This window comes from Microcaecilia unicolor, chromosome 2, assembly GCF_901765095.1.
Source record: "Microcaecilia unicolor chromosome 2, aMicUni1.1, whole genome shotgun sequence".
Taxonomy (NCBI): Eukaryota; Metazoa; Chordata; class Amphibia; order Gymnophiona; family Siphonopidae; genus Microcaecilia; species Microcaecilia unicolor.
In genome coordinates, this window is record NC_044032.1 from 376,483,249 (window position 1) to 376,510,588 (window position 27,340).

Below are 27,340 nucleotides of genomic sequence, written 5' to 3' on the forward strand. Positions count from 1 at the left end.
TAATGGTTTATTAACATTTTTAGGGTAATACAACTGATCAAATGCTTCAAGACACTGAAATGCTTATGAAGAGACTTGGCACGAAACACAATGTTAAGGTATTATGCAAATTGCTTGGAAAATCTGTTTTTCTGAATCACTTCATTTTCTTATATCCCATGGTTGTTGCATTTATAGCGTGTGGTTGATAGTTTATTGGGTTTGGGGTTAATGTAGTCTATTTGTGGGATGTTATTTATTGTATAATATTGGTATTCTATATCTTTTAACTTCACATATTATCAGGGCTGGCTTAAACCATGAGCCAAGTGAGTAACTGGCTCATATCTCCCTAGATAAAGGGTGCCAACATCTTTTGTTTCTAATATCACCAACGTGCCCTAAATATACATATAATAATAATAAAGCAATAAAGTAGACAATAACAATCACTTTTACATTTTTAAAACCCTTATGGTGGAGGAGTAGCCTAATGGTTAGTGTAACAGACTTTGATCCTGGGGAACAGGATTTGTTTCCCACTGCAGCGCCTTGTGACTCTGGGCAAGTCACTTAACCCTCCATTACCCCAGATACAAATAAAATACCTGTATATTACTATGTAAACTGCCTTGAATGTATGTCCTATTTCCCTTTTCCTTCTTCTACACTGATTGCAAAGCCTGTTCAAAACCACCATGCTATGCTTTCTTCCCAAGACATAATACTCATTTTATTTGCACAAATACATTTGAAGCATATTCCATAAAGTGGAAATACCACAGCTAAAATCCACCTTCTGAATAACAGACAATTTGGCCAAAGATACTTCAAATACAGACTGCCATAATAAGCTGAGAGGTCTAGATGGCACATATTGTAATGCTATGGATTTACAGCCTGTCTCACTAACACAGACTGCTCAGTGATTACCATGGGAGAGTGGGAGACTGGGCGGCTAAATGGCAGATGACGTTTAATGTGAGCAAGTGCAAGGTGATGCATGTAGGAAAAAAGAACCCGAATTATAGCTACGCCATGCAAGGTTCTGCGTTAGGAGTTACGGACCAAGAAAGGGATCTGGGTGCTGTCGTCGATAATACACTGAAACCTTCCGCTCAGTGTGCTGCTGCGGCTAGGAAAGCGAATAGAATGTTGGGTATTATTAGGAAAGGTATGGAAACAGGTGTGAGGATGTTATAATGTCGTTGTATCGCTCCATGGTGTGACCACACCTTGAATATTGTGTTCAGTTCTGGTCGCCGCATCTCAAGAAAGATATAGTAGAATTGGAAAAGGTGCAGTGAAGGGCGACTAAATGATAGCGGGGATGGGACGACTTCCCTATGAAGAAAGACTAAGGAGGCCAGGGCTTTTCAGTTTGGAAAAGAGATAGCTGAGGGGAGACATGATAGAGGTATATAAAATAAGAGTGGAATGGAACAGGTGGATGTGAAGCGTCTGTTCACGCTTTCCAAAAATACTAGGACAAGGGGGCATGCGATGAAACTACAGGGTAGTAAATTTAAAACAAATCAGAGAAAATATTTCTTCACCCAACGCATAATTAAACTCTGGAATTCGTTGCCGAAGAACGTGGTGAAGGCGGTTAGCTTAGCAGAGTTTAAAAAGGGGTTAGACGGTTTCCTAAAGGACAAGTCCATAAACCACTACTAAATGGACTTGGGAAAAATCCAAAATCCCAGGAATAACATGTATAGAATGTTTGTACGTTTGGGAAGCTTGCCAGGTGCCCTTGGCCTGGATTGGCTGCTGTCGTGGACAGGATGCTGGGCTCGATGGACCCTTGGTCTTATCCCAGTGTGGCATTACTTATGTACTTATGGATTCGTTTGGATTCGTAATGAGTAAATGAAACCTTTATTAGAGGAGGTAAATTCTACAATGGTTATATAATATATACAATATATAATGGTTAGCACATATACATATAATGGTTAGCACATATACAAGGATTAGCTGAATAAACAATCATTACATCACTGGTCTCTGCATCTAAGCAATGCAAAGAGTTCTTAGACCAGGAAAGGAAGCAAGAATATACATTATACATACTATCATCACTGGTCTCTACATCTAGGCTCTTATCATCAGTTGGGGGGGCCTGGTTACACAGCGAGAGCTAAGAGATTTTTAGACCAGGAACAACAAATCCTCTGCGCAGTCCATACGTTACTCACAGATGAACCCCATCTCACTGTGACAAGCCCTCCCTTTTATAGGCTCTGAGCCCATGTTCAGAGCTATGGAAAATTACAGAGTGCTTCTATGCTTACGTCTGTGGGAATGTGATCACATGCTCTCCCAAGTCCAGGTGGCCAAGCTGGGCTTGGGAAAATAAGTGCCATCCTTCCCTTTGCATGCCAAACTAGTTAGAGCTGTGCCTTATCTTCAAAGACAAGATTTCAGAGTATATTATCGGACAAAAGCAGGGTTGAAAAGCAATCCTTTAAGGTAACACTTAAACAATCATTTTTAAACAGAATTACTTCTAATCAACAATACAGACCCCCAAGTGCACTGGTCATTCAAGACAGGGTTGAAAAACAATCTTTAAAATTCACTTCCATTATACATACTAAACACACAAATCTGTTGATAATGTTTAAAAATCAGTGCATGGTGTTTACATTTCATACTCCATTCAACTGGTAATCAGTATAAGCTGCACAGTAGGGATGAGTGTTCATTAGCACCCATTTGGTTTGTTTAGGCACCTTAAAAAGTGCATACAAAGTCAATTCAACATACGTACAGAAGATTTCATGCTTTAAAAAGTTCTAACACCTATTAAATACTTTTATTTCCAAAATGTGTATTACAAACCAAAAACAAAATTTATGAAAGTTTCACGCTATATTTTTCCATGTACTTGCCTACTACATAGGAGAAACATGATCATACAGTCCAGCTCTCATCAAAAACGTTTTGGCAGTATTTTGTAGCAATTGCAATCTGTGCAAAAAGCTGTTTTGTAATACCCAAATTCAGAGTATTGCAATAGCCAATATAGCTTACAATAAAAGTTTGACTCACATATCTTAGATCCACATGCAAGAAGGAGTAGATTTGCCCTGTCTTCCACAAATACATACTGTATATAAAGCTCCTGAAAAACAAAGGGGTCCTTTTACTAAGATACGCTATTGGATTTAACATTTGCTAATTATTTCACATGCTAAATGTCGCACAGCCCATGTATACCTATGGACTGCATTACACTTACCCCCGGATTCTATATAGTATGCCTAGTATTCCGCACCAAAATCCAAGCGCATTCTATAACAATGTGCATAACTTAATTGGCTTAACAAGCTAATCAGCATTACTAACAGCACTTAACAAGCAATAGTGAGTACTAATTGGCAATAATTAGAACTTAAACGCACACCTCGCTAAGTGTATTCTGTTACTCATTGTGCCTAATTTTAATGCATGTAGGCAAAAATGGGCATGGTTAAGGTTAGGGAAATGGGTATTTCATAAGCATTCCAAAATTACGCGCATAGTTATAGAATACGGCCCTGTGTGCCTAAATCTAAGTGCCGGGATTTCCACCACATTTTCATTGGTGTAAATGGAGGCACGTAGTTTTAGGTTCTAGGATATCAACTAAGCATATTCTATATACTGCACCTAAATCTAGGCGCCGTTATAGAATGCTCAGATTTTTTTAGATGCCATATATAGAATCTAGCCCTTAATGCACACTAATTCATTAGCATGGGCTAAATCTGTTAGCACATTTTAGTAAAAGGACCCCAGAGTTTTATCACCTCACCATATCATTTGTGTATCTTTCATTATTGCTTTTTTACTTTCTAAACTGGGTACTTTCCCCACTTCTTCTAGCACTCCCAGATATTTTTCTCTCTGTTATTCTCTTTCTGGGTATTTTTTATCTCGTGAATGCAGATTGCTGTGCCCTAATTTTAGTCATTTGTTTTGAAAAAACTATAGTATACACCCCGGGATTTAACACCAGGGTAGTATAGCATGGCTGAGCGGCCCTGAGGTGTCCTTTTACTAAGCTGTGGTAAAAGGGGCCCTACGCTAGTGGTAGTGGCTGTTTTTGCCATGTACTAGGGCCCCTTTTACTGCAGCAGGTAAAAAGGGTGAAAAAAAGAAATGGCTGTGTGGTAAGTTTGCACTTCCGCACGGCCATTTCAGGAGAGAGCACTTAGCGCCACCCATTGAGGTCACCCATTGAAGTGGTGATAAGGGCTCCCATGCTAACCCGGTGGTAACTGGGCAGCACGCAATGCTGCTGATTACTGCCAGGTAACCCCCTGTGGAAATATTTTTTTAAATATTTCTCCTAGCACTAGAAATGGTGCACGCTGGGCATGGAATTACCACCAGCTCCTGCGTTGGATCGGCGCTAGTTCCAGGTTACCACATGGCAACCTTTTAGTAAAAGAGCCCCTGAAAGAGATGTAATTTTGAGGGCAAAGTCAAGAGTAAATGGTACAGCAGGAGGGGTCAAAGAGGGAGCTCCCCTCTGATTGGTGGCTCGGTGGAATAAGGAGAGCCAATCGCAGGAGAGTGTTTGAAGGAATGAAGAAACTGTTTTTGGTGGGCTTTCTTAGTTCATTTTTGTGAGCCTGGGCAGTGAGGGATTTTTTACTTGCTGGTCTGTGAGTTGTGAGTAGTCTATGATGGAGTTATTTTTCCCTTTGTCTTCACCCCCTCCTTCCTCTCACTTTCCTTTGGTGCTGACGCTTATCTCACAGTGTTTTGCTCAGCTTGAATTATGCTTGAGCTGCTCCTTTATGTTTTGTTAGCTTGGGTTCGGTTTGACCATTCTCGAGACAGCTTCTGCATCAAGCACTGCCTTGCCACCACACTGTTGTAGATGGTGGTGGTCAGAAAAGAGTAGGGGTAAGGCACTGTGAGAGTTATTTAATTTTGTGGTGATTCAGGAGTGAGGATGTAAGAGTGCCACCAGGAGGCTGAGCGCATAATCAGGCTGTCTGACTTTTGTTGCGGTCCTAAAGATCTGGGGCTTGGGAGACAGTAGTTTTCTTGTGTGCAACAGGCGTAGCAGTCCTTTAGTGATAGTTGTGGGGGGGAGGGAGGTTTCTCTGGGTGAGTGGAATCCTTCTGCTAATTTTGTGAAGGTTTGGTAAGGTAGGAAAAGGGGGTGGGGATTATTCAGTCCGTTTCTAGGGTTTTATTAGTTGTGAAAGCAGGGTTGACATTTGATAATGGCAGTGAAGCAGATTTAAAAAGGGGGCAATTGAGGAAGGGGCAGACATCTGCAGGTTGGAGCAGGGTGTCTCTTAATTTCCTTTTGAAAACTAGTCGCAAGATATATGCATACTCAAATGCATGTTTACCTTGCAACAGCAAAGACTATTTGAAAATTCTCTCTTAAGACATCCATTTAAATAACCCTCTCCCTGCCCCTCTCCCACATTTAATAATACTTAAAAATCATTAAATTTTGTACTTATTTCTTTGTTTTTGCTTTTGTTTTCATTGAAGGTATGGTTTTATAATCAGGGATGGCATGCCATTGTGTCATTTATCAATGTTGCCAACAATGCTATTCTACGTGGAAATCTACCTGCTTGGAAAAATGTTAGAGATTATGGAATAACAGCCTACAATCATCCTCTAAATCTGACAAAGGAACAGACGTCAGACCTGTCCTTGTAAGTGCTTTAATAATGCAGCTCCATACTCATCGGTTAAGGTTTCTTGTGGTAAATGGTAATATGATCAGGAGACCAGGATGTTTTTAGAGTAGTTTCAATTTGGAAATTATTGAAATAGTCATCCATAACCCAGTGACCCATCCCTTCATTCTTCATCTGTAGCCTACTACCTTCTTTACCCCCCCCCCTTTTTTTTTCCAATTTACCTGTTATAATAATTTTATCCCAGCAACCCTGCCCTGGGAGAACATGAACTTGTCAGGTTTCTGAAGTCACACAGAGTTGCACCTGGATGGGGAACCACCACAGAAGGACAGACATTGTAAATGTAACCCCAGACAATCCTCCAGCTCAGCTCCACCCAGGGTTTTGCTCACACCACCCAGGACCGGGGTCACATAAACAGATTGCTTCTGTACACACAGATCTTACTTGCTGGATCAATTGAGCTGGGTGGAGGCTGGGACCACAATAAATCCAATAGGCCAAGGGTACTCTTTCTCTGGGCATTCTTACTCAAGAATTAATCAAACAGTCTCCAACAGTAGTAGCGAATCACATACCATGCCTTCGACCTGCCTTTGGTACCTTCCCTCTGCTACGCTCTGTCCTCGTGGAAACAAGAAGTTTGCATTAGAGAGGTTGGAATATAGCAGAGGAAGGCACCAAAGGCAGGTTGCAGGCAGGGTATGTGATTTGCCACTGCGGCCGGATACTACTAGAAGAAAAAACAAGACTAAGCAGCAGGGGGAGAGGGGGACAGGAGGAGGGGGCATGACCAGTGCTAGACATGATGGGGTCCAGGGAAGTCGCTGCGAAAGAGGCCCTAAAGCTTGCTTGCAGGCTGTTCCTCTTTCAACTTCAGGCAGGTTTTGGGGCCCCCCTGTAACGTGGGGGCCCAGGGCAGTTGCACCATTTGCCCACCCCTAATGCCAGCCCTGGAGGGATAAAGATTTTTAATAGACTGTGAATTTGCCAGTTTGGGGTGGGGGGAGCAAGGTATTTGCAAGAGAAAGTGAGTTGCCAGTTATGGGAGGAGGTATTGAAAGAGAATGTGTGATATTGCAACCAGAAATGGACCATGGGAGAGAAGGGAAGAGATATGGGAAAGGGAAAGGGGAAAGGGGAAATAGGACTTGATATACCGCCTTTCTGAGGTTTTTGCAACTACATTGAAAGCGGTTTTACATATATTCAGGTTCTTATTTTGTACCAGGGGCATGGAGGGTTAAGTGACTTGCCCAGAGTCACAAGGAGCTGCAGTGGGACAAGAGGTACTGGGGCTGGAGGGGGAAGTGACAGGCAGACGTCAGTGGAGAAGGGAAGCAGAAGCTGGATGGGACATGACAGGCACAAGGGAGAAGAGCAGAAGCTGAATAGGATCCAACGGGAAGGGGAGTAGAAGTTGGATGGGACTTGGTGATTGAGTAGTAGAGTGTTAGGGGACAGAGCAGGGAATTATTATGGGAGAGGATAGGTATGAATGGGTATGGTTAGATGGTATGGGAGTATGATGTGAGAGTGTGACATGGGAGTAAGAGAGAGGATGAAGTATGGGAACAGGTTGAAACATGGATTTGAATAACCTGAAGGTTTAGAGAGCAGATGAGATGCAATGAAAAAGGATGAGGGATGCTGTGGAAGAGCCTTGTGCAGAGGTTTCCAAACACCACCACATACAAAATTTTCCTGCCTTGATATCTAGGACTCCCCCCCCCCCCCCTCACTGGTTTCTATGGGTCTCGGCCGGGGTGCGTACCAAAGACCAGAATTTTCTCCCAATAATTCTTTTATCAGCTCTGCCCTGCACGCTAGGGCGAGCTTTGTTCTGATTCTCCCACCAGGCTGTCAGGGTCAGCTCTGTTTCCTTAGTGACCACCCTGAAAATCCTTCTTCCCACCTTCAGGCACAGACATTTTCGGAGAGGGGGGGGTGTCGCATAAACTATGGGACCACAGTGAACATTCTGCCAAGAATATGCCAAAGACACCATGGCTGGATGAGATTCCTGTTCCCTAATACCTAGGAAATGTGTAGAAAGAGGATAGGAATTACAGTGGTATCATAAATTTATGTGACCAGAATGTTGAAGAAAAAGGAGTGTGAATTTTTCTATATTCACCATCTTGAATGATTCAGTATTCATATTTCACCATGCTATAATTTGATAACTTTATAATGAGTTTAACTTGTCACTCTGTGAAGTTCATTGCATTATTCTCAAACTTTGTGAGAATGTTGCTAATTTACTGAATGATGTGCAGAGTCAGTCTCACTGCTCGAATTATTGTATATGGTAGAGTTGACTCAAACTGCTAAACAGTGTCCGGGTGCAAATTTAAATATGTAGGTGTTTGCTGGAGCATTTACTCCTATGTATGTAGGTATTTTATTTATTTTTTGGGATGGATATTTTCTTATGGGTATTGAAACTTTTGAGGTATAGTTGGAATTTATTTGTCAACATTGGACTAAATTAGATAGAGATTTAGGGGTCAATATTCAAGTGATTTAACCAGCCAGAAATGACTCCTGGCTGGATAAAATATCTGTCAGGGCTGGGGTAATGTGAGTGAGGGTAGGTAAGAAGACAAGCCAACACATTCAGCAAGTTAGGTTTAAAACAAATAATATTTATTAAGGGTGTCTGGTAAGGGCTCTGATCACTTCACAGGAAGAAGGAATCAATACTCAAAATAGTTCTGTGAATATGACAGTGTTCTGTGCAGAGCCACAGCATACATGAATGTCTTTCTCTCAACAGCACTTCTTACTGGTCTCTGGCCTGGTCCCTGGATCCAGAGATACCAGCATAATCTGTAGCAGACATACAAAGCTAGCCCTGAAGCCAGCCAGGTCAAAACACAAACTCTTCAAGGTTCCAAGATGAACTCTGCCTACCTGAACATAGTAGATGCAATTTCTCAGCTTCAGCGTGGAGGCATCTGCAGTGTGCATTGCTGCTTTCCTCTGGGCACCTTTAACCTAGCTCTGGCCCTGCCTATTATACCTCCTGGACCATGCCTTCCTGGCTCCACCACTCCTATGTCACCTTCCCCTTGGAAAGGATCATGGCATTATAAGCTGGTTCTGACACTGTGAGGGAGTATTTTTAAGGGGAATGGGAGTGTTCTTTAGACTCCCTCACAGGGGCTAATTGCTAATTTGCAGCGGCACTTAACCAGTTAATGCTGCTCAAAATAATCAGTTAGTGCCGTAACTGAAAGCCAACTATTTGGGGAGCATTCTGGGGTGGAGTCAGCACTTTACTGGTTAAATGCCAATACTCAGCATTTAACCGGCTAGCCTGCTTATGTTTGAAGGAGAAGGGCAGCCATCTTCCGCCCTTCTCCTTCAAAAGCCGATTTTTGGCCAGCTGCAATACTTTCCCTCGCGGGGAAGGCCAAAGTTCAAGGGGGCGTGTCAGCAATGTACCAAAGGCAGGACGGGGGCGTGGTTAACAAATGGCCATCCTCGCCCAATAATGGAAAAAAGAAGGGCGGCCCTGACGAGCATTTGGACGACTTTACTTGGTCCCTTTTTGTTCACAATCAAGCCTTGAAAGGTGCCCGAACTGACCAGATGACCACCGGAGGGAATGGGGGAACACCTCCCCTTACTCCTCAGTGGTCACCAACCCCCTCCCACCCCCCAAAAAAATTTTACAAACATTTTTTGCCAGCCTCAACTGTCATACCCAGCTCCATGACAGCAGTATGCAGGTCCCTGGAGCAGTTTTTAGTGCGTACTGCAGTGCACTTCAGGCAGGTGGACCCAGGCCCCATCCCACCCCCCCCTACCTGTTACACTTGTAGTGGTAAATGGGAGCCCTCCAAAACCCACCCGATTGGCCGGGTTTAGATATGGCGGCCATCTCCTGATTTATGTCAGAAGATGGCCGGCCATCTCCCGATTTATGTCAGAAGATGGCCGGCCATCTCCTTCAAAATAAGCAGGTTCGTAGTATATTGTGGTTTACCATGTGAATGCGCTTTGACATGTCGAATTGGTGGACAAGTTTGCTTTTACCTGTAGCTATTTCCTGCTTGAATTTGGCAGTAGAGTCACTAGCACAGTTTCAGTACTATGGAGGGGGCAAAATCCTGATTGTGATTCGTGTAGTATTGAGAACTTGCACATGTAATCAGTAAGCTGTTTGGTCACCTTGCTCTACATTAGTTTGACTGCTAGTGGGTTAGTTGCAACTGGGCTGTAGTTGGCGATGGCAAGTTTGTTTGTTTTTTTCTGGTGTCTTTTGGAATTGAGGTGAGTAGGATGTTGCCATATTCCTCAGGGAAGAGATCTTGTTGGAGCATGTAGTTTAGGTGGGATGTGAGGTCTGCTATGAAGTGGTCGGGAGCGGATTTAAGTAGATAGCTGTGGGCAGATGTCCAATTTGCAGTGGGTATTGGAGAACCTATGAGTCGCATGGGTAACTGATTCAACGGTGAAGAGAGCAAAGTTTGACCAGGTTTGGTTTGCTGGGTATTCTCCAGAGGTTGGGTCCAAGCCATTAATGAAGTATTCAATGTCGGTGTTGTGCTGAGGAAGTGCATTGCGTAGCTTTATTATTTTTTTGTTGAAGTATTTAACAAGTTTGTCTGCAGATGGGATATCTGTGTTGGTTGTGGTGACTGGGGTGGTGTTTAGTAGCTTATTTATGAGTTTGAATAGTTTCTTCTTTGTAATCCGGTCATATTTTAGTTTTGTAATAAGACCTTTTGGTCTGTCTTATTGCATATTTGTATTTTCTTTGTATTTGTTTCCAAGCATTGAGTGTGTGTTCATCTTTTATTTTTTTCCATGCTTGTTCGAGTTTCCTGGATTGTGTTTTGAGTTTTTTCAGTTCGCCATTGAACCATGGTATCAAGTTTTGTCTTCTTGATATTCTTGTTCTTAAGGGTACTATTTCATCTAGTACGCTCTTGCATCTTTCATCCCAGTCAAAGAGGTAGTGTATGGAGTCCATTCGTGCTGTCCATTCGTTGTCATATATCTCTTGCCAGAATGCTTTTGGGTCTATTTGGCCTCTTGTGCTGTAGGTTGTGTGTTCTTGTTTACGGTATGATCCCTTCTTCTGCCAATTTAGGGATAGGTTTAGTTTGTACTGATCGGTCCAAGGTGTTTCTGTCCATTTGATATCTGTTATTAGTAGGTTGTGGTGCTTTACCTTTGAACTTGCAGAAAGAGAAAGAGTATTATCCTTTCAAAGGAAGTTGAAGACATTCCATTCTAGAGAAGTATTTGGTCTACCATGTTTGTAGGAGCAAGAAGGGTCTATAGAGTTTTCTTTCTATTTTTGGATTATTTTTGTCATGCTGTGTATTTAGATAATATATAATGTGGTGTTAGACAGCAAGGGTGGAGTTTCGGTCAGATTGGTGGGTTATAAATGTCAACAAATAAATACATACATAAAAAAGGGCTCATGAGCTGGCCAGAGGAAGAAGTGTGCCCAGCAGTGTGGAGGAGTCTGCCCCACATTAGACTGTGTCTCAAGGTACCAGTAATAGCAAAAGGGGCCATGGCATGTTGCAGGAAAGATCAGCTGATGGAGCCCTGAAAGGAGCAGCAGAGTGAGAAGAATCTTGAGAGCTACCCTGCATGATCTAGGAGGTGTTAATTGTATCTATGAAAGAAAAGGGTGGCATAGACAATAGAATGGATGGGGGGGTACCCATTTTACCAAGAGAAAAATGTTAAATTCTGTCAAAAATATTTTTGCGCATTTCTATTCTAACTCAAAATTAAGGGTTTTTGGATGTTGTGCAGTATTTGTATTTTTCTTTTCTCTCTTATTCCATAGAGCTTCTTCTTCAACAGATGTGGTGGTATCAATTTGTGTTATATTTGCCATGTCCTTTATCCCAGCCAGTTTTGTCCTCTTTTTGATTCAAGAGAGAGTATCCAAAGCCAAACATTTGCAATTTGTCAGTGGAGTTAATCCAGTAATTTACTGGTTTTCTAACTTTGCATGGGATATGGTAAGTTTATTTAAAAATGCATGTATTTTTATAAATGCTTGTATTCTGTGATTCACCATCGATTCTATACTGAACCAAAAACATATGAAATAATAAACCAAAACATTATCAAATATTACAAACAAATATAAATACTAGGAATCACATTTTCTGATATTAATCTTAACAGATGCAATTAATAATGGGCCTGATATTCAAAGTGTGTGTGTGTGTCTGTGTGTCTGTGTGAAGTGATATGATACAATTTGGCTTTCACAAGTAGTAAAGTGTCATGTGTGGTCTGCTGCATATGAAAATATAAATACTGAGCAGTTGCCATATTATAATTTTAGCGTTAATCATGAGGTAACTGCAAAATCTACTACACTTTAGTAAAAGGACCCCTTAACATTTGTTTAATTTTCAATGCATGATTATGTCATATGTTTTTCTTTTCCAGTGCAATTATCTTATCCCTTGTGTTATCGTTATTATTCTCTTCCTGTGCTTCCAACAAAAAGCCTATGTATCTCCATCAAATCTTCCTGTGCTTATTCTTTTATTGGTACTTTATGGGTAAGTTATTGATATCATCCCAGTAATAGTATACTGATGCATGTATTGTGTTTCTATTTATAGCTGTGCTTCATGAAATAAAATTTGTGTACTATACAGTCTACCTATGTATGTGGTGTGAAAAGGAAGAGATAAATCTGAAAGTAAATTGAATTAACATGATGACAATTTTTTAACAGCCCAGGTGGATGCATTGCCTTCAAGCTGTGGACTTTAACCCATGTTAAGGGGGAGACTCTATATATGGAATCTGGACAATCCACATGGAAATCATTTTTGCCTAAGCATATTATATAAAATTTAGGTGCAGGATATAGAATACACTTAGCTGATATCCCAGTGCCTAAAACTATGCACATCCATTTACACCAAGTTTGAAGTTTAATACAATTTAATGGACTGCCAACCATGAGTACTATCTAGGCAGTTTACAATATATTAAAAAAAAATAAGAGAGATAAGTAGTGAGTGCACTCAATCAGACAAATAGAGAGTGAGGTAAAAAGGGAGGAATTCCATATACTGAAAGAAGGGAGGGCAGGGAACAAACATTTGGGATACTCTTATCTCTTCCAGATAAGAAAAAGAGGAGTTTAGTGAAATGCATCCTGAAATTAAAAAGTCTTAAGTTCTGATTTGAAAGCCGGTAAAGAGGTTTGATGTCGTGTGGTGGTAGGTAGAAGGTTCCAAAGTTGAGGACCTTGATCACAGAAAATGGAGGCACAAGTGTGCTTGTGAAGGATTTGTTTATAGGTTGGGACAATGAGTAGATTGTGGTCCTGGGAGAGGAGAGAACATGAAGGGGCATATGGAACAAGTAGACAATAAAGATAGGTTCTTTTGAAATCAGGGTTTTGAAACCAGAAGAAGAAGAAGTTTATACTTAATTTGATGAGCCATTGGGAGCCAATGGGATTTGTTTTTAGCAGCAGCGTAACATGGTCAAATTGTTTTGCTTTATGGATTAATCGAATGGCAGTATTCTGTACAAGTTGTAAACAATATATATCTTTAAGTCGAAAGGCTTTTGTAAAGCGAGATACGATAAGTGAGTGAACCAAAATAATAAGAGCTGAGGAATCCAAGAGAGATTGGATAGAACAAATAGGTCTTAATCTGAAAAATGAACACTTTACTATTTGTGTCTGGAAGTTGAGTTTGTCATCAGTGAGAACACCCAAGATTTGAGTGGAATAGGGGTATTACAAAAGCAAATGGGTAAGCTAGGATTTTGATTCAAGTAGTTAGTAAATATTAGAATCTTAGACTTGTCAGGATTAAGACTTCGGTGATATTCTCAAAGCCAATTTGTTATTTTAAGTAGATTATAATTGATGTTAGAAAAAACTGTGGAGCTAAAGTTGTCTATTAATGAAAGCAAATGGATGTGATCAGCACATTCATATAAAGTAAAACCGAGATATTGTGCTAAAGTAAGTAGTAGAGAGAGGAAAATGTTGAATAAAAGAGGAGATAGTATGGAACCCAGAGGAACACCGGATGTTGAAGAGTAAGGTGTAGAGATAGAATTATTATGATGAATATAAAACTGGTGGTCACTAAAATAAGATCGGAACCAATTTAGAACAACTCATGAAAGCCCAATAGCATGTAGACACTGAAGTAATAGTGAATGATCAATGAGATCAAATGCGGCACTGAGAGCTAAAGTGAGAAGCAAAATAGAACGCGATCTGTCTAGGTTGGTTTTGATATATGTAGTGAAGCCTGAGAGAGTTGTTTCAGTGCTGTGGTGTTTGCAAAAACAAGACTGATGTGGGTGAAGTGTACTAGTTTGTTTTAATAAAATCAGAGAGTTGATTATGGACCACAGCTTCCACCACTTTAGCTAGAAATAGAAGGTTTGCGATTAGGCAAAAACTACTAGGATCAGAAAAAGACTGTGAAGTACTTTAAATTTGAGGATATACAATTCTAGATTTCCAAAGAAAATGTGGCGTAAATCCATGCCCGTAGATTTACGTGGACTGGGCCATATTCTATAACAATGCATGTAAACTTGGGAATGCCCACACCCCTTTTGAACTGTGCACTTTAGAATTCAGGCACAGTTCATTACAACATACTTTTAGTTAGTTATGTGTGTAAATTCTAATTATTGCCAATTAATGCTCATTAATGCTTGTTAAGTGTTTTAACAACACTTATTAGCATGTTAAGCCAATTACGTTACGTACATTCTTATAGAATACGCCTAGGTGCAAATGCTAGGCGTGATATATAGAAATCCAGCAGTAAATTTGTAACACACAGTTTACTATCCAGCTTATTTTCGAAGGAGAAGGGCGCCCATCTTCCGACACAAATTGGGAGATGGGCGTCCTGCTCCTAAGGGCGCCCAAATTGGTATAATCAAAAGCCGATTTTTGCCGTCCTCAACTGCTTTCCGTCACAGGGACGGCCAAAGTTCAAGGGGGTGTGTCGGCAGTGTACCAAAGGCGGGACGGGGGCATGGTTAAGAGATGGCCGTCCTCGGCCGATAATGGGAAAAAAAGAAGGGCGTCCCTGACGAGCATTTGGCCGACTTTGCTTGGTCCATTTTTGTTCATGACCAAGCCTCGAGGGCGTGTCGGCAGTGTACCGAAGGCGGGACGGGGGCATGGTTAAGAGATGGCCGTTCTCGGCTGATAATGGGAAAAAAGAAGGGCGTCCCTGATGAGCATTTGGCCGTCTTTGCTTGGTCCATTTTTGTTCACGACCAAGCCTCGAAAAGGTGCCCGAACTGACCAGATGACCACCGGAGGGAATCGGGGATCACCTCCCCTTACTCCCCCAGTGGTCACTAACCCCTCCCCACCCAAAAAAAAAAAATTAAAAAACATTTTTTTTGCCAGCCTCAAATGACATACCCAGCTCCATCACAGCACTATGCAGGTCCCTGGAGCAGTTTTTAGTGGGTACTGCAGTGCACTTCAGGCAGGTGGACCCAGGCTCATCCCCCCACCTGTTACACTTGTGGTGGTAAATGGGAACCCTCCAAAACCCACCCGAAACCCACTGTACCCACATCTAGGTGCTCCCCGTTGCCCTTTAAGTGCTATGGTAGTGTTGTACAGTTGTGGGTAGTGGGTTTTGGGGGGGGGGGTTGGGGGGCTCAGCACACAAAGTAAAGGAGCTATGCACCTGGGAGCAATTTGTGAAGTCCACTGCAGTGCCCCCTAGGGTGCCCAGTTGTTGTCCTGGCATGTGAGGGGGACCAGTGCACTACAAATGCTGGCTCCTCCCACGACCAAATGGCTTGGATTTGGCCAGTTTTGAGATGGGCGTCCATAGTTTCCATTATCGGCGAAAACCAGTGTCAGCCATCTCTAAGGGCGGCCTTCTCTAAGGTCGACCCAAATGTTGAGATCTGGCCATCTCCGACCATATTATCGAAACGAAAGATGGCCGCCCATCTTGTTTCGATAATACGGTCAGGGACGCTGCTTTACGGGGCCGTCCTTAGAGATGGGCGCCCTTATAGATGGGCGCCCTTGTTCGATTATGCCCCTCTATGTGTATTTTTGCAGTTACCACATCGCACACTGTGCATTAGATGCTGTTTGTATTAGGAGTATGTTATGGGTGTGGAATGGACATGGGAGGCATTTTGTGATTAACACACTGCAAATAACTTGTGCTAATTGCCACTTCTACAATTAGTGTGGGATACTTAGAGTAGCATTTTCGAAAGGGACGTCCATGTTTTGATATGGACGTCCTCGCAAAACGTCCCGATCCAGGGGCGGGGAAATCCGTATTTTCAAAACAAGATGGACGTCCATCTTTCATTTTGAAAATACCGTCAAAGATGTCCAAATCCTTAAATTTGATTGTCCCTAGATTTGGTCGTTCCTAGACTTGGTCATTTCTGATTTTCTGCGATAATCGAAACCAAGGACGTCCATCTCAGAAACGACCAAATGCAAGCCATTTGGTCGTGTGAGGAGCCAGCATTTGTAGTGCACTGGTCCCCCTGACATGCCAGGACACCAACCGGGCACCCTAGGGGACACTACAGTGGATTTCATAAATTGCTCCCAAGTACATAACTCCCTTACCTTGTGTGCTGAGCCCCCCAAAACCCACTACCCATAACTATACACCACTACCATAGCCCTTACGGGTAAAGGGGGCACCTAGATGTGGGTACAGTGGGTTTCTGGTGGGTTTTGGAGGGCTCGCTGTTTCTTCGACAAATGTAACAGGTAGGGGGGATGGGCCTGGGTCCGCCTGCCTGAAGTGCACTGTACCCACTAAAACTGCTCCAGGGACCTGCATACTGCTGTCATGGACCTGAGTATGACATTTGAGGCTGGCATAGAGGCTAGCAATCAATATTTTTAAAGATATTTTTGAGGGTGGGAGGGGGTTAGTGACCACTGGGGGAGTAAGGGGAGGTCATCCCCGATTCTCTCTGGTGGTCATCTGGTCATTTCGGGCACCTTTTTGTGCCTTGGTTGTAAGAAAAACACGACCAGGTAAAGTCATCCAAGTGTTCGTCAGGGACTTCCTTGTTTCTTTCGATTATGGGTCGAGGACGTCCTAGTGTTAGGCATGCCCAAGTCCCGCCTTTGCTATGCCTCTGACACGCCCCCTTGAACTTTGGCCGTCCCTGCGACGGAAAGCAGTTGGGGACATCCAAAAAGTGCTTCCCCGGGAATTGGCCATGAAGCAAGTGGTTCACTTACCACATGACATATAAAGAGGAATCCAATAAATTTATATGGAAATATGATGTTTGATTTTAACAAAATATTTCTAAAAAGCAAGGAAAAGACCTCAAAACGCCTGACCGCTTACTTTCAGTTTCGGTGGCTTTAACTGGGGGCGTGGTGTTCATCACTGGACATAAAAACCTTGCTTGGAAAGAATTATTTTAACTTTTAATATTTCCAAATTTATTTCCAAAAAGATTTTAGCAATTTTGCTCTTTTTTACAAAAATGTTTTTTTTTATATATTGACAATATCAATGCTAACTTCAAAATTTATTTAGTTCATAAAAACCTTCACTGATTCTCATGAAGTGCTATAAAGCAGCTTTACAAAGATAAAGTAAAGTCGAGCACTTATCTGTTGCCCGACGGTGGCCCCATCCAATTCGCTTGTAGGCTTTTTCAAGGGCTGTGCTTCGACAGAGAAAGCATTGAGAAAAATTTTTTCCTCTCTCTTGATCTGATCATGGCTTGGTGCTGCTTTGAACTAAGCCATGACTGTCTTTTCTTCATGTTCAATTGTGAAGTGCTGCGTACGACTGGTAGCGCTGTAGAAATGATTTGTAGTAGTAGTAGTGTTGATTAAAACCTGTGTTAAAATGTATCCCAATTAACCTTTTTTCCCTTCTTCCTACAGGTGGTCAATCACCCCTCTGATGTATCCAGCGTCCTTTTTATTTAGCATTCCTAGTACAGCGTATGTTGTTTTGACATGCATCAACATGTTCATTGGTATCAATGGAAGTGTGGCCACTTTTGTACTGGAGATGTTTAAAGATGAGGTTTGTACTTCATTATATTACTTATGGGTTTCACAAAAGCTTCTCTGTTAAATCAGTGACTTTCAAAACATTTGGAACTTTTCTTTGAAAGCATTCATCATGATGAAAGTAAGTACAATATAAATTTATGAATTCAATAAATAATTGAATGTTGCATAAAATAATGCAACACCAATTGGCTATTTTGGAGACCACTTTCAAGGAAAGTATATATGTGTAAAGTCTGCGGGTATTTTTTTTTTACTCACAGACTTTACATCAATTTCCCTTTGAAAGATGACTTTACAACAGTGCACAACTATATACTTACTGTTTGCATGGGTACATTTTCCATGGAAAGCCAAAATTATGTGTATAGTACACTTTCTACTTTAACTCCATCCCCCAGGAATTCCTTCCCAATATGCACATACAGAGCACCATCCCCATTAAAGCTGTCACAAACCTGGAACATCTTACTCCTAAGTCTCTCTAATGCTTCCACCTTTCTGGCCTCCATCCAGACCAACCTGGGAATCATATGGGACCACACTAAGCATGTGCAAGTGAAATAACATGTAGCCAGAAAGAAATCCCATTTCATTTGGTGAATCAAATCCACCTCTTCTATCCTGCTGAAATCATTACCCCAAGGTGTATAGGAATGAGATGAGAAACATTTTGCTTGGAGTAGTGACAGAAAGGAGCTGATTCCAAAATATGCACAGGAGGGCCAACCAACAAATCCTGGTGCCCACTTCAGCTAGTCTACAATTCACTCCCCATCAACACTATACCGCATACTTCTGGCCCAGAATATATAAGAATGCCGACACATCCAAACACAAATTTCTAGATGTAGAGTGCCCGGAAAGGAAACTAGCAGAGCAACAAAAAATTAATTCACAATGCTGCTTGACCCCCAGTGCACATATTGCCCAAATACTGTTTGGAATGCCACCGTCCATCCTTCAAATAAAATCAGGTGATTCCCCCCCCCCCCCCTTCAAGGCAGCAAATGAGTACTGGGACACAGCCAATACATGCCAACCCTCATTTTAGGAGTCCCATCTTCATGAATCAGCCAATACAGGCCACCAGGTGATCGCTAAGATACTCATAAACACAGTGCACTGAGCAAGTGGGTGGCTTCTTGCAAGTGCACACAAGATCCCTTGCCTAACTGGTCAGTCTTAGAGCAATGAATATTCAAGCTCAGACAATTTGGCTAGAAAATACATTGCTGTACAACAAACTACAGTGTTCTTCACAGGTTCCACTAACTTACCTATTCTCAAAGCAGCAAAGAATGCTACAGAAAAAGCCAAATGGAAAAGTATGATCTCAGTTCCAAGAAAGAAATATCCTTCAGTGCCCAGAACAGTAGCATGACAAGATCATACAAAAGTAGCAATTTAAGGTGAGAGGGCTAAATAACATTAGCAAATCTACACATCAACTTCTTCACCAGCAGCAGTTGGGTCCCCAAAACCATGGATTTTGGAGACAAAGATTGTGCTCACCAAAGACTGTACCACCATTCCTGAAGACCAACCCTCCTTCCATGCAAAATCCATGAAATTAGCCACTTGATAAACTGAAATCAGGACTTGCCTACTCTGCTTCTGACTTTCAATAAACTGCTGAAAATGCATCCATCCAACATAACCTCCAAGTATTGAAAGCCAGTCCATTCTTCAATAACTGGCTGCAGAATTCTGAAAGCTGATCCAGCATTACTGTCAGAGCAACATCTTCAGATGAAGCCAATGCCTAAAAATGGGCCCACCAGAAATTAGAATGAGCATCAGAAATTTCATCAGAGATTCCAGGAATATGTCACACAGTTAAAGATGTATTTATGTGTAAACAAAACAGCACCACTAATCAGAGCAATTCCACTAGCAAAGGACAATGAGCAGATTGCCTATTAATTGCCGATGCCACTAACTTATTGTCTAAAAATAAAATCACTCTCCTAAACCACAAACTACTGCCCCAGAAAACTAAAGCAATCAATACTTATCACACCCACCCTGCTCTCTCTACCAAGATAGCAGTGGCTGTGCATACCATGATCCCCCAAAGAAAATGCCAAAACACAAACACCACCTGATGTGTCTCTGAAAAGCTGTAAATCCATATTCAAAGTAGCAACTTCTTGCCACACCTGCACTCCATTGAATTGGAACAAAAATCTATGCCACAATTGCAGATCCTCATGAACTGCACGAGTAATACACACTATAAAATGCTTTTATCTCAAACCCATCATGAGCAGGGCCAAGATTAAAAAAAAAAAAACTTCCTATCAGGAATAATTTGTGCTACAAAGTTAGAACAAACTATCTGTGACTGGATTTCCCATAAACTCAATCTTTTTTCTCCCAACAAGCCACAACTACTTTTCCCGGAGAAAACTGGACTTCATCTTAATGGAGTCCAGTTTTACTCCTGAAAAAAAAAAAAAAAAAAAAGCAAACAAAGAAAAAATTAGTACTTGGCCTCTCTGATTTTTCCTCCACTACAGTCCAAAAAGGCGGTTAGCTTGGCAGAGTTTAAAAAGGGGTTAGACGGTTTCCTAAAGGATAAGTCCATAAACCACTACTAAATAGACTTGGGAAAAATCCACAATTCCAGGAATAACATGTATAGAATGTTTGTACATTTGGGAAGCTTGCCAGGTGCCCTTGGCCTGGATTGGCCACTGTCGTGGACAGAATGCTGGGCTCGATGGACGCTTGGTCTTTTCCCAGTGTGGCATTACTTATGTACTAAATGTACTTAAGTTACCATCAAGTGTGCACATTGTACACTTTGGGCCACATTCTATATATGGAACCTGAAAACTCTATGTGGAAATTATTTCTGCCTGAGCATATTCTATAAGCAGCTCTTAGATTTAGGCATGGTATATAGAATATGCTTAGTTGATTGTTTATTATTATCATTTATTACACTTGATATACCATTTCTCATTGAAACAAACAGAAACAGTTTGCAAAATAAATAAAACATATTAGAAAGAGGTAAAAAATGCCGTAGTAAAATAGGGAAGCAATCACTCAGAACAAAACAGACAGCAACCAAGCGTTCCAAGGCAAACAGTCTCAAAGAGTATAGAAAAGTGACAACACAACTCCAAGAACATGCACAACTATGTGATATCTTAGCGTTTAAAACTATGTGCCTCCATTTACACCAACAAAAATGTGGCATAAATCCCTGTACGTAGATTTAGGCGCAGAGGTCCCATTCTATAACAGAGCATGTAAATTTTGGAATGCCCATGGAATGCCTATTTCCCCACCCCTAGCCACACCCACTACTTGGTCATACGGTTCATACTGCACAGAGCTAAAATGATACTCTTCAAAATAAGATAAATAATGAATCAAATGGAATGTTCCAGGATCCTTCCTAGGCCCCACCCATAGAGGGGACACAGCAAAGTTAGCCAAAAGAGGGTCCCAGAAAGGCCTAGCAATATGCTACTATATATGTCATATTATATATGTTGATTCTGGTTTTCTTTTACATTTCTTTTACTTTCACTCAAAATATTTCAGTGCAAATGTCTCCTATCCCTATGTGCCAATAGAAAAGTCCATAAACTATACAATCTGTTCTTTTCTGAATTAAAAAAAAATCCTTTATTAACGTAAGGAAAACAAAGTTGCAGAAAAATTGTACTCTGTTCTTTTTCTGAGTTCATGATCTTATTATTATAACTTTTTTTTATTTTTGCATTTTTTTTGTAATAGAACTTGAACAACGTAAATGAAATCCTTAAGAAAGTATTACTGATTTTCCCACACTATTGTTTGGGAAGAGGACTTATTGACATGGCAAGGAACCAGGCCATAGCAACAGCATTTTCCAGGTTTGGTAAGTAGTTACAAAATGAAGATTTCTGTTATCATATTCAATGCTGATCTTATGCTGCATGCCACATTTTGTTCTATAGCTACAGGAACAGCTTCTACTCAAGTTAAAAACACAAAAATAGATTTAAATGGGAAATAAAAAAAAAGAAAAAATGATGCAGACTGATATTCAGAAGATGTAATTAAGTAAGTTTGGGAGTTGCCAAAATATCTTTGTTTTTAAATCTCCATCTCCCCAATAACTGGATACTTGTCATCTAACCCTTTGGCTAGTCAAACTTTCTCCAAGAAAGTATGGGTAGTACTTGGGGCATGTCATTGATATGTTATTAGTTTATCTGCTTATGTTAAGCCACACAAATAGTGTGTCTAAAGCTAATGTGATAAGTTTATATGGATAACTTCAATTGATTAAATTCAATTGATTAAACAGTTAGATTTATCCAGTTAAAGAGCATAGGGATCTTTTACAAAGGCACGGTAGCGTTTTCAGGACGCGTTAATTATTAGAATGCGCTAAATGCTAGAGACATGCATAGGAATATATGGGCATCTCTAGCGTTTAATGCATGCTTATTTATAGCGTGTGCTAAAAACGGTAGCATTTCTTTGTAAAAGGCTCACATAGTTAATAACATGGGCTACCATTAAGAGCTGTTATTTCACTGTTAACCCCACTTATTAGTAACTAGCTGTCTTTGCATAAAATGGAACCTGTGGTAAATTAGTATGAGTTAGTGGTAGAATAACATGTGTTAACAGTAGAACATGTTAGTAACTAGCCCCTAAGTCTGATGGCTATACAATTAAATTAATCCAGATAAATTTATCTGGTCAGTGACACATTGAAAATCAATCTCTAATAATTTATATTTGTCTTTTTCAAATTTTCACTAGTGAGAAATAATTACTTCTAATTATGCTGCCTGTGGATTCTGTCCCTTTAAATGTTAAGAAGTCACAACAGTAAAAAAAAATGTCAGTGAATAATAGTAGTAGGAAAAGTGTTGTGATTGGCTCATAGTTTATTGCATTCTCATTGATGGCACTGCACACAATCCTTGTGTGATCTTTGTGACTAGGAAACAGGTCCTATCTAACAACTGTGTAATTTAGCATGGAGAATATTATCAGGCTTATTTTCGAAAGAGTAGGGCGCCCATTTTTCAACACAAATCGGGAGATGGGCGTCCTTCTCTCAGGGTCGTCCAAATCGGCATAATCGAAAGCCGATTTTGGGTATCCCCAACTGCTTCCCGTCGCGGGGACAACTAAAGTTCCTGGGGGTGTGTCGGAGGTGTAGCGAAGGCGGGACTAGGGCGTGCCTAACAGATGGGCATCCTCGAGCAATAATGGAAAAAAGAAGGGTGTCCCTGACAAGCACTTGGCCGACTTTACTTGGTCCATTTTTTCTTACAACCAAGCCCCGAACTGACCAGATGACCACTGGAGGGAATCAGGGATGACCTCCCCTGACTCCCCCAGTGGTGACTAACCCCCTCCCACACTGAAAAAAACAATTGAAAAAAACTTTTTTTTGCCAGCCTCAAATATCATACTCAGGTCCATCGCAGCAGTATGCATGTCCCTGGGGGGGAGGTGTGTGTGTGTCAGCATAGGCATAGCGAAGGCATGGATGTCCTGAACTGCCCCCCCCCCCACACACACACACAGGGATGGCCAAATTTCAAGGGAGTGGAGTGGAGGAGTGGCCTAGTGGTTAGAGCACTGGTCTTGCAATCCAGAGGTAGCCAATTCAAATCCCACTACTGCTACTTGTGATCCAAAATCTAAATAAATAAATAAATAAAGGGTGTGTCAAAGGCATAGCAAAGGCATGGACATCCTTCTCACAGAAACATCCACATTTTGGACATCCTCAACTGCCTGTCGCAGGGACGGAGGCATAGCAAAGGCACCTAACACTTGAACATCCTTCCAGGGCCATGCCAACACGGTAAGCGAGGTAAGCATGGCAGGAGGCGCCGCCGCACCATGCTCACCTCGCTCACCCTCCCGCTCCCATTGTTCAACTACTGCCCGCCCTCTTCTCCCCCCCAACATCCCTTTTCTTTTTTTTTCTTTTTAAATTTACCTCCGTGGCGGTCCAGCAGCGCAGCGTCAGTGAAGGAGGCGGCGCTCGCCTCCCGACGTCTCTATCCTTCCCTTCGCTGTGTTCCGCCTTCTTCTGACATCAAGGAAATGACGTCAGAAGAAGGCGGAACACAGCGAAGGGAAGGCTAGAGACGTCGGGAGGCGAGCGCCGCCTCCTTCACTGACGCTGCGCTGCTGGACCACCACGGAGGTAAATTTAAAAAGAAAAAACAAGAAAAGGGATGTTGGTGGGAGAGAAGAGGGCGGGCAGTAGTTGAACAATGGGAGCGGGAGGGCAGGGGAGAGACGAGCATGGATGCGAAGGGGGAGGGGAGAAGAGGGCGGGCCAGGCCAACTGGGACATGAAGGGAGCGGGAGGACAGAGGAGAGAGGAGCATGGATGCGAGGTGGGGGGGTCATGGAAGGGAGAGAGGGGAATTGCTGGATAGGGATTAATGGAGGGTGACAGAGGAGCATGGATGGGAGGGGCAGGCTCAGGGAGAGAGGGGAATTGCTGGATAGAGAATTAGGGATGAATGGAGGGCACAGAGGAGTATGGATGGGAGGGCAGGGCTCAGGGAGAGAGGGGAATTGCTGGAAAGGGATGAATGGAGGGTGCAGGTGACAGAGGAGCATGGATGGGCATGGATTGGGAGGGCAGGGCTCAGGGAGAGAGGAGGGGAGGGAAGAGAGATGAAGGAGATGAAATGAGGGAAAAGGAAGAGAGGAGAAAAACTGCACATGGATGAAGAAAATAGGCAGAAGCTGAGGACCAGAAATGAAGAAGAAAGGAGGAAAGGAAAGAAATAAATGGAAAGGAAGCCCTGGAAACGGAGTTAAGAGGACAGATAGCAGCAGAATCAGATACTGGGCCAGCATGATCAGAAAAAGAAAGTCACCAGACAACAAAGGTAGAAAAAAATCATTTTATTTTCATTTTAGTGTTTGGAATATGTCCACTTTGAGAATTTACACCTGCTATCTTATTTTGCAATGTATAGCAGTTTGTTTCTAAGAATATTGCTGACAATTCCTGTCAGTGTGGCAAGTGGTGAGCGATCATTTTCACGGGGGCAGGGGGGGGCGCCGCCGCCGCCAACTGATAGTCTGCAGGGGGGCACCAGAGACCCTAGGCACGGCCCTGCATCCTTCACCCATACTCAAATAAAAAAAAAAAAGAAGTCCCTGACGAGCACTTGGACATTTTCACCTGGATTTGTGTTTTTTTAAGGTTGTAGACGGCTATTATACACGCAGCTTGTCTGCGTGCATGAAGCCGTCTTTGGCATGCGCAGAGCAGCCATGCATAACACTTGGATGCTCTGCACTGGCTTCCCCTCCTTAGGAAGGAAATTGTGTGCAAATGAGCTAACAGCGAGCAGCTCATTTGCATGCGATTTCCTTCATGCATGCCAGTTCCTTTCCGAATCGCTAAGGGATTGGTAAGGGAAGGGCTTTTTCCGTTTAGTTAGTGCATCAGTTAGTCCACTGCAGTGCCCCCTAGGGTGCCCGGTTGGTGTCCTGGCATGTCAGGGGGACCAGTGCACTACGAATGCTGGCTCCTCCCATGACCAAATTAGTTGGATTTGGTCATTTTTGAGATGGGCGTCTCTAAGGTCGACCATCTCAACATTTAGGTCGACCATCTCTAAGATTGACCTAAATGTTGAGATTTGGGCGTCCCCGACCGTATTATTGAAACGAAAGATGGACACCCATCTTGTTTCGATAATACGGGTTTCCCCACCCCTTCGCGGGAACGTCCTGCGAGGAAGCCCTCAAAAAAGCTTGGGCGCCCCATTCAATTATGCCCCTCCACGTGTATTCTGTAACAATGTGCGCCAAACCTCTAACGAGCACAGGCAAAAAGGGGCATGGGTATGGGCGAGGAAATGGGCATTTTGTGGACATTTGAAATTTATACACCTAGTTATAGAATATGGCCCAGAGCAGTTACATCTACGTGCTGGGACTTATGTCACATTTCCACTGGTGTAAATGGATGCGCGTAGATTTAGGCACTGAAATATCAACTAAGCATATTCTATAGTCACTAAACCGCTTTAAAAAATCGGCAGATAGCTGGTTATATTGCGTGATATGTCTGTCTATCTGCTAGCCGCTAACTGGGGATATTCAGGGGGGTATAGCTGGTGATCTTCCACTGAATATCGGTGGATAGCTGGTTAAGCACTGTTGAACTGGCCAACAGCCGTTCTAACCGGTTAAATAGCGCTATCGGGTGGATTATGTTTAGATATGACCTTAACATGAGGCTTTGTTTACTCTGATGATGCCTTATCCCTCTAATTTTATGAAAGGTTTCCTACATTTAAGCACCATTTGCTTAAATAAATTTATAGAATACTGCCATCCATGCAGGAAAGTGTGCACTTATGCCCATAAATGACAGGTGCATGCTAAGCGCTATTCTATAATGTATAAGCACAAATGGCTTTGTCTGTAATTGCAAGGGGGCATTCACAGGGGAGGACCATGTGTAGGGCATAGACTGTTGGTGGGGGTGCAATTATGAAGGCCTAGACCATGCAGTTTCAGTGCTGGTAATATTTAATATAAAGAATAACCATAATCTAAAGACAGTGGAGACATTTTTTCTTCTGTGGATTACAAAGAAAAAATGCCTGCTCTGTAAGGTGATGTGAGGGGGGGGGGGGGGGGGGTGTCACTGAAAATCTTCCTTAGTTGGTCTCAACATACTAAGTGATATGCGACTATTTCCATGGCAACTCCCTTTTGTCTATGTTCCCTCTCTACCATGTTTTACTTTATTTGCTACTAATTTCCTATTTTTTTATGTTCTTGGGTAAGAATAAACTTTAGTAATGTCAGAAGCTTCTTTTGTTTATAGTTGTTTTTGGTACTATCAGGCCAGTGGTCCTAAGAAATCACTTGGGGAATTTGTATGGGTGAAGTGCTGGGTTTTGGTTCAGAGACACAGCACCAACAGGCCCAAACAGGACCATTTACAGGTATATTTTACAAAGTGATATAATTTATACACATAAAATGACACATTTAGTGTTCACTACCCACAGAAAGTAGGTGCCTACATTTTGGTGACCAGTTATATAATTACTTCCTATGTGATTAATGTCTCTTCAGTTGCAGACACTTTTGGTAAGTGTGAGGAAGTGGGTGGTACATAGATGAGTTCCAATAGAATAACACCCTCAATGATACTGAGAGTGATCCTCCTTAGGATAGGTGGAGTTACACCTGCTGAGTCAGAGGGGTGAGACTCCAGCAGGGATGTGGTTAAATGCCCTGAGGTAAAACAGATCAGGGAGGTCCCAAGGCAACAGGCCTCAAGTGAACAGTCCTGAGAGAGGAACTTCCAGCAAAGGATACAGAGATAGAAAGAGAAAGAAAGAGAAAGAGAGAGAGAGAGAGAAGGTTATAGTCCTAATGGGAATAGCCTGTGCGTAAGAGGTTCCCTGGGGTAGAAAATGTAAGTAGTCAAGTCAGCCTCCAAGAGTTGATTATATGTGAAGAAAGAAGACTACCAAGGTAAGAGAGAACCTTGCAGAATATTTCTAAAATATATGAATTTGGGGTATATTCAGAAGGGACCTGAGATGGCATTAGATGACACAGTGTTTGGACCTGGCTAGGAGTCAACCCCATGAAGAGCATTGACTCGGACTATTTTGTGAGAGAG

The 27,340-nt window shown here is 42.1% G+C and overlaps 1 protein-coding gene across 1 annotated transcript in view; it reads left to right on the top strand.

Moving 5' to 3' along the window:
* Nucleotides 1-27,340, top strand: part of LOC115462091 (phospholipid-transporting ATPase ABCA1-like) — a 451,679-nt gene that overhangs the window by 357,967 nt on the left and 66,372 nt on the right. The window contains 6 exon segments of the mRNA XM_030192130.1: nt 24-98; nt 5,488-5,657; nt 11,467-11,644; nt 12,084-12,199; nt 17,554-17,698; nt 21,442-21,565. Of these exon segments, the coding sequence (XP_030047990.1) occupies nt 24-98; nt 5,488-5,657; nt 11,467-11,644; nt 12,084-12,199; nt 17,554-17,698; nt 21,442-21,565 (808 nt within the window).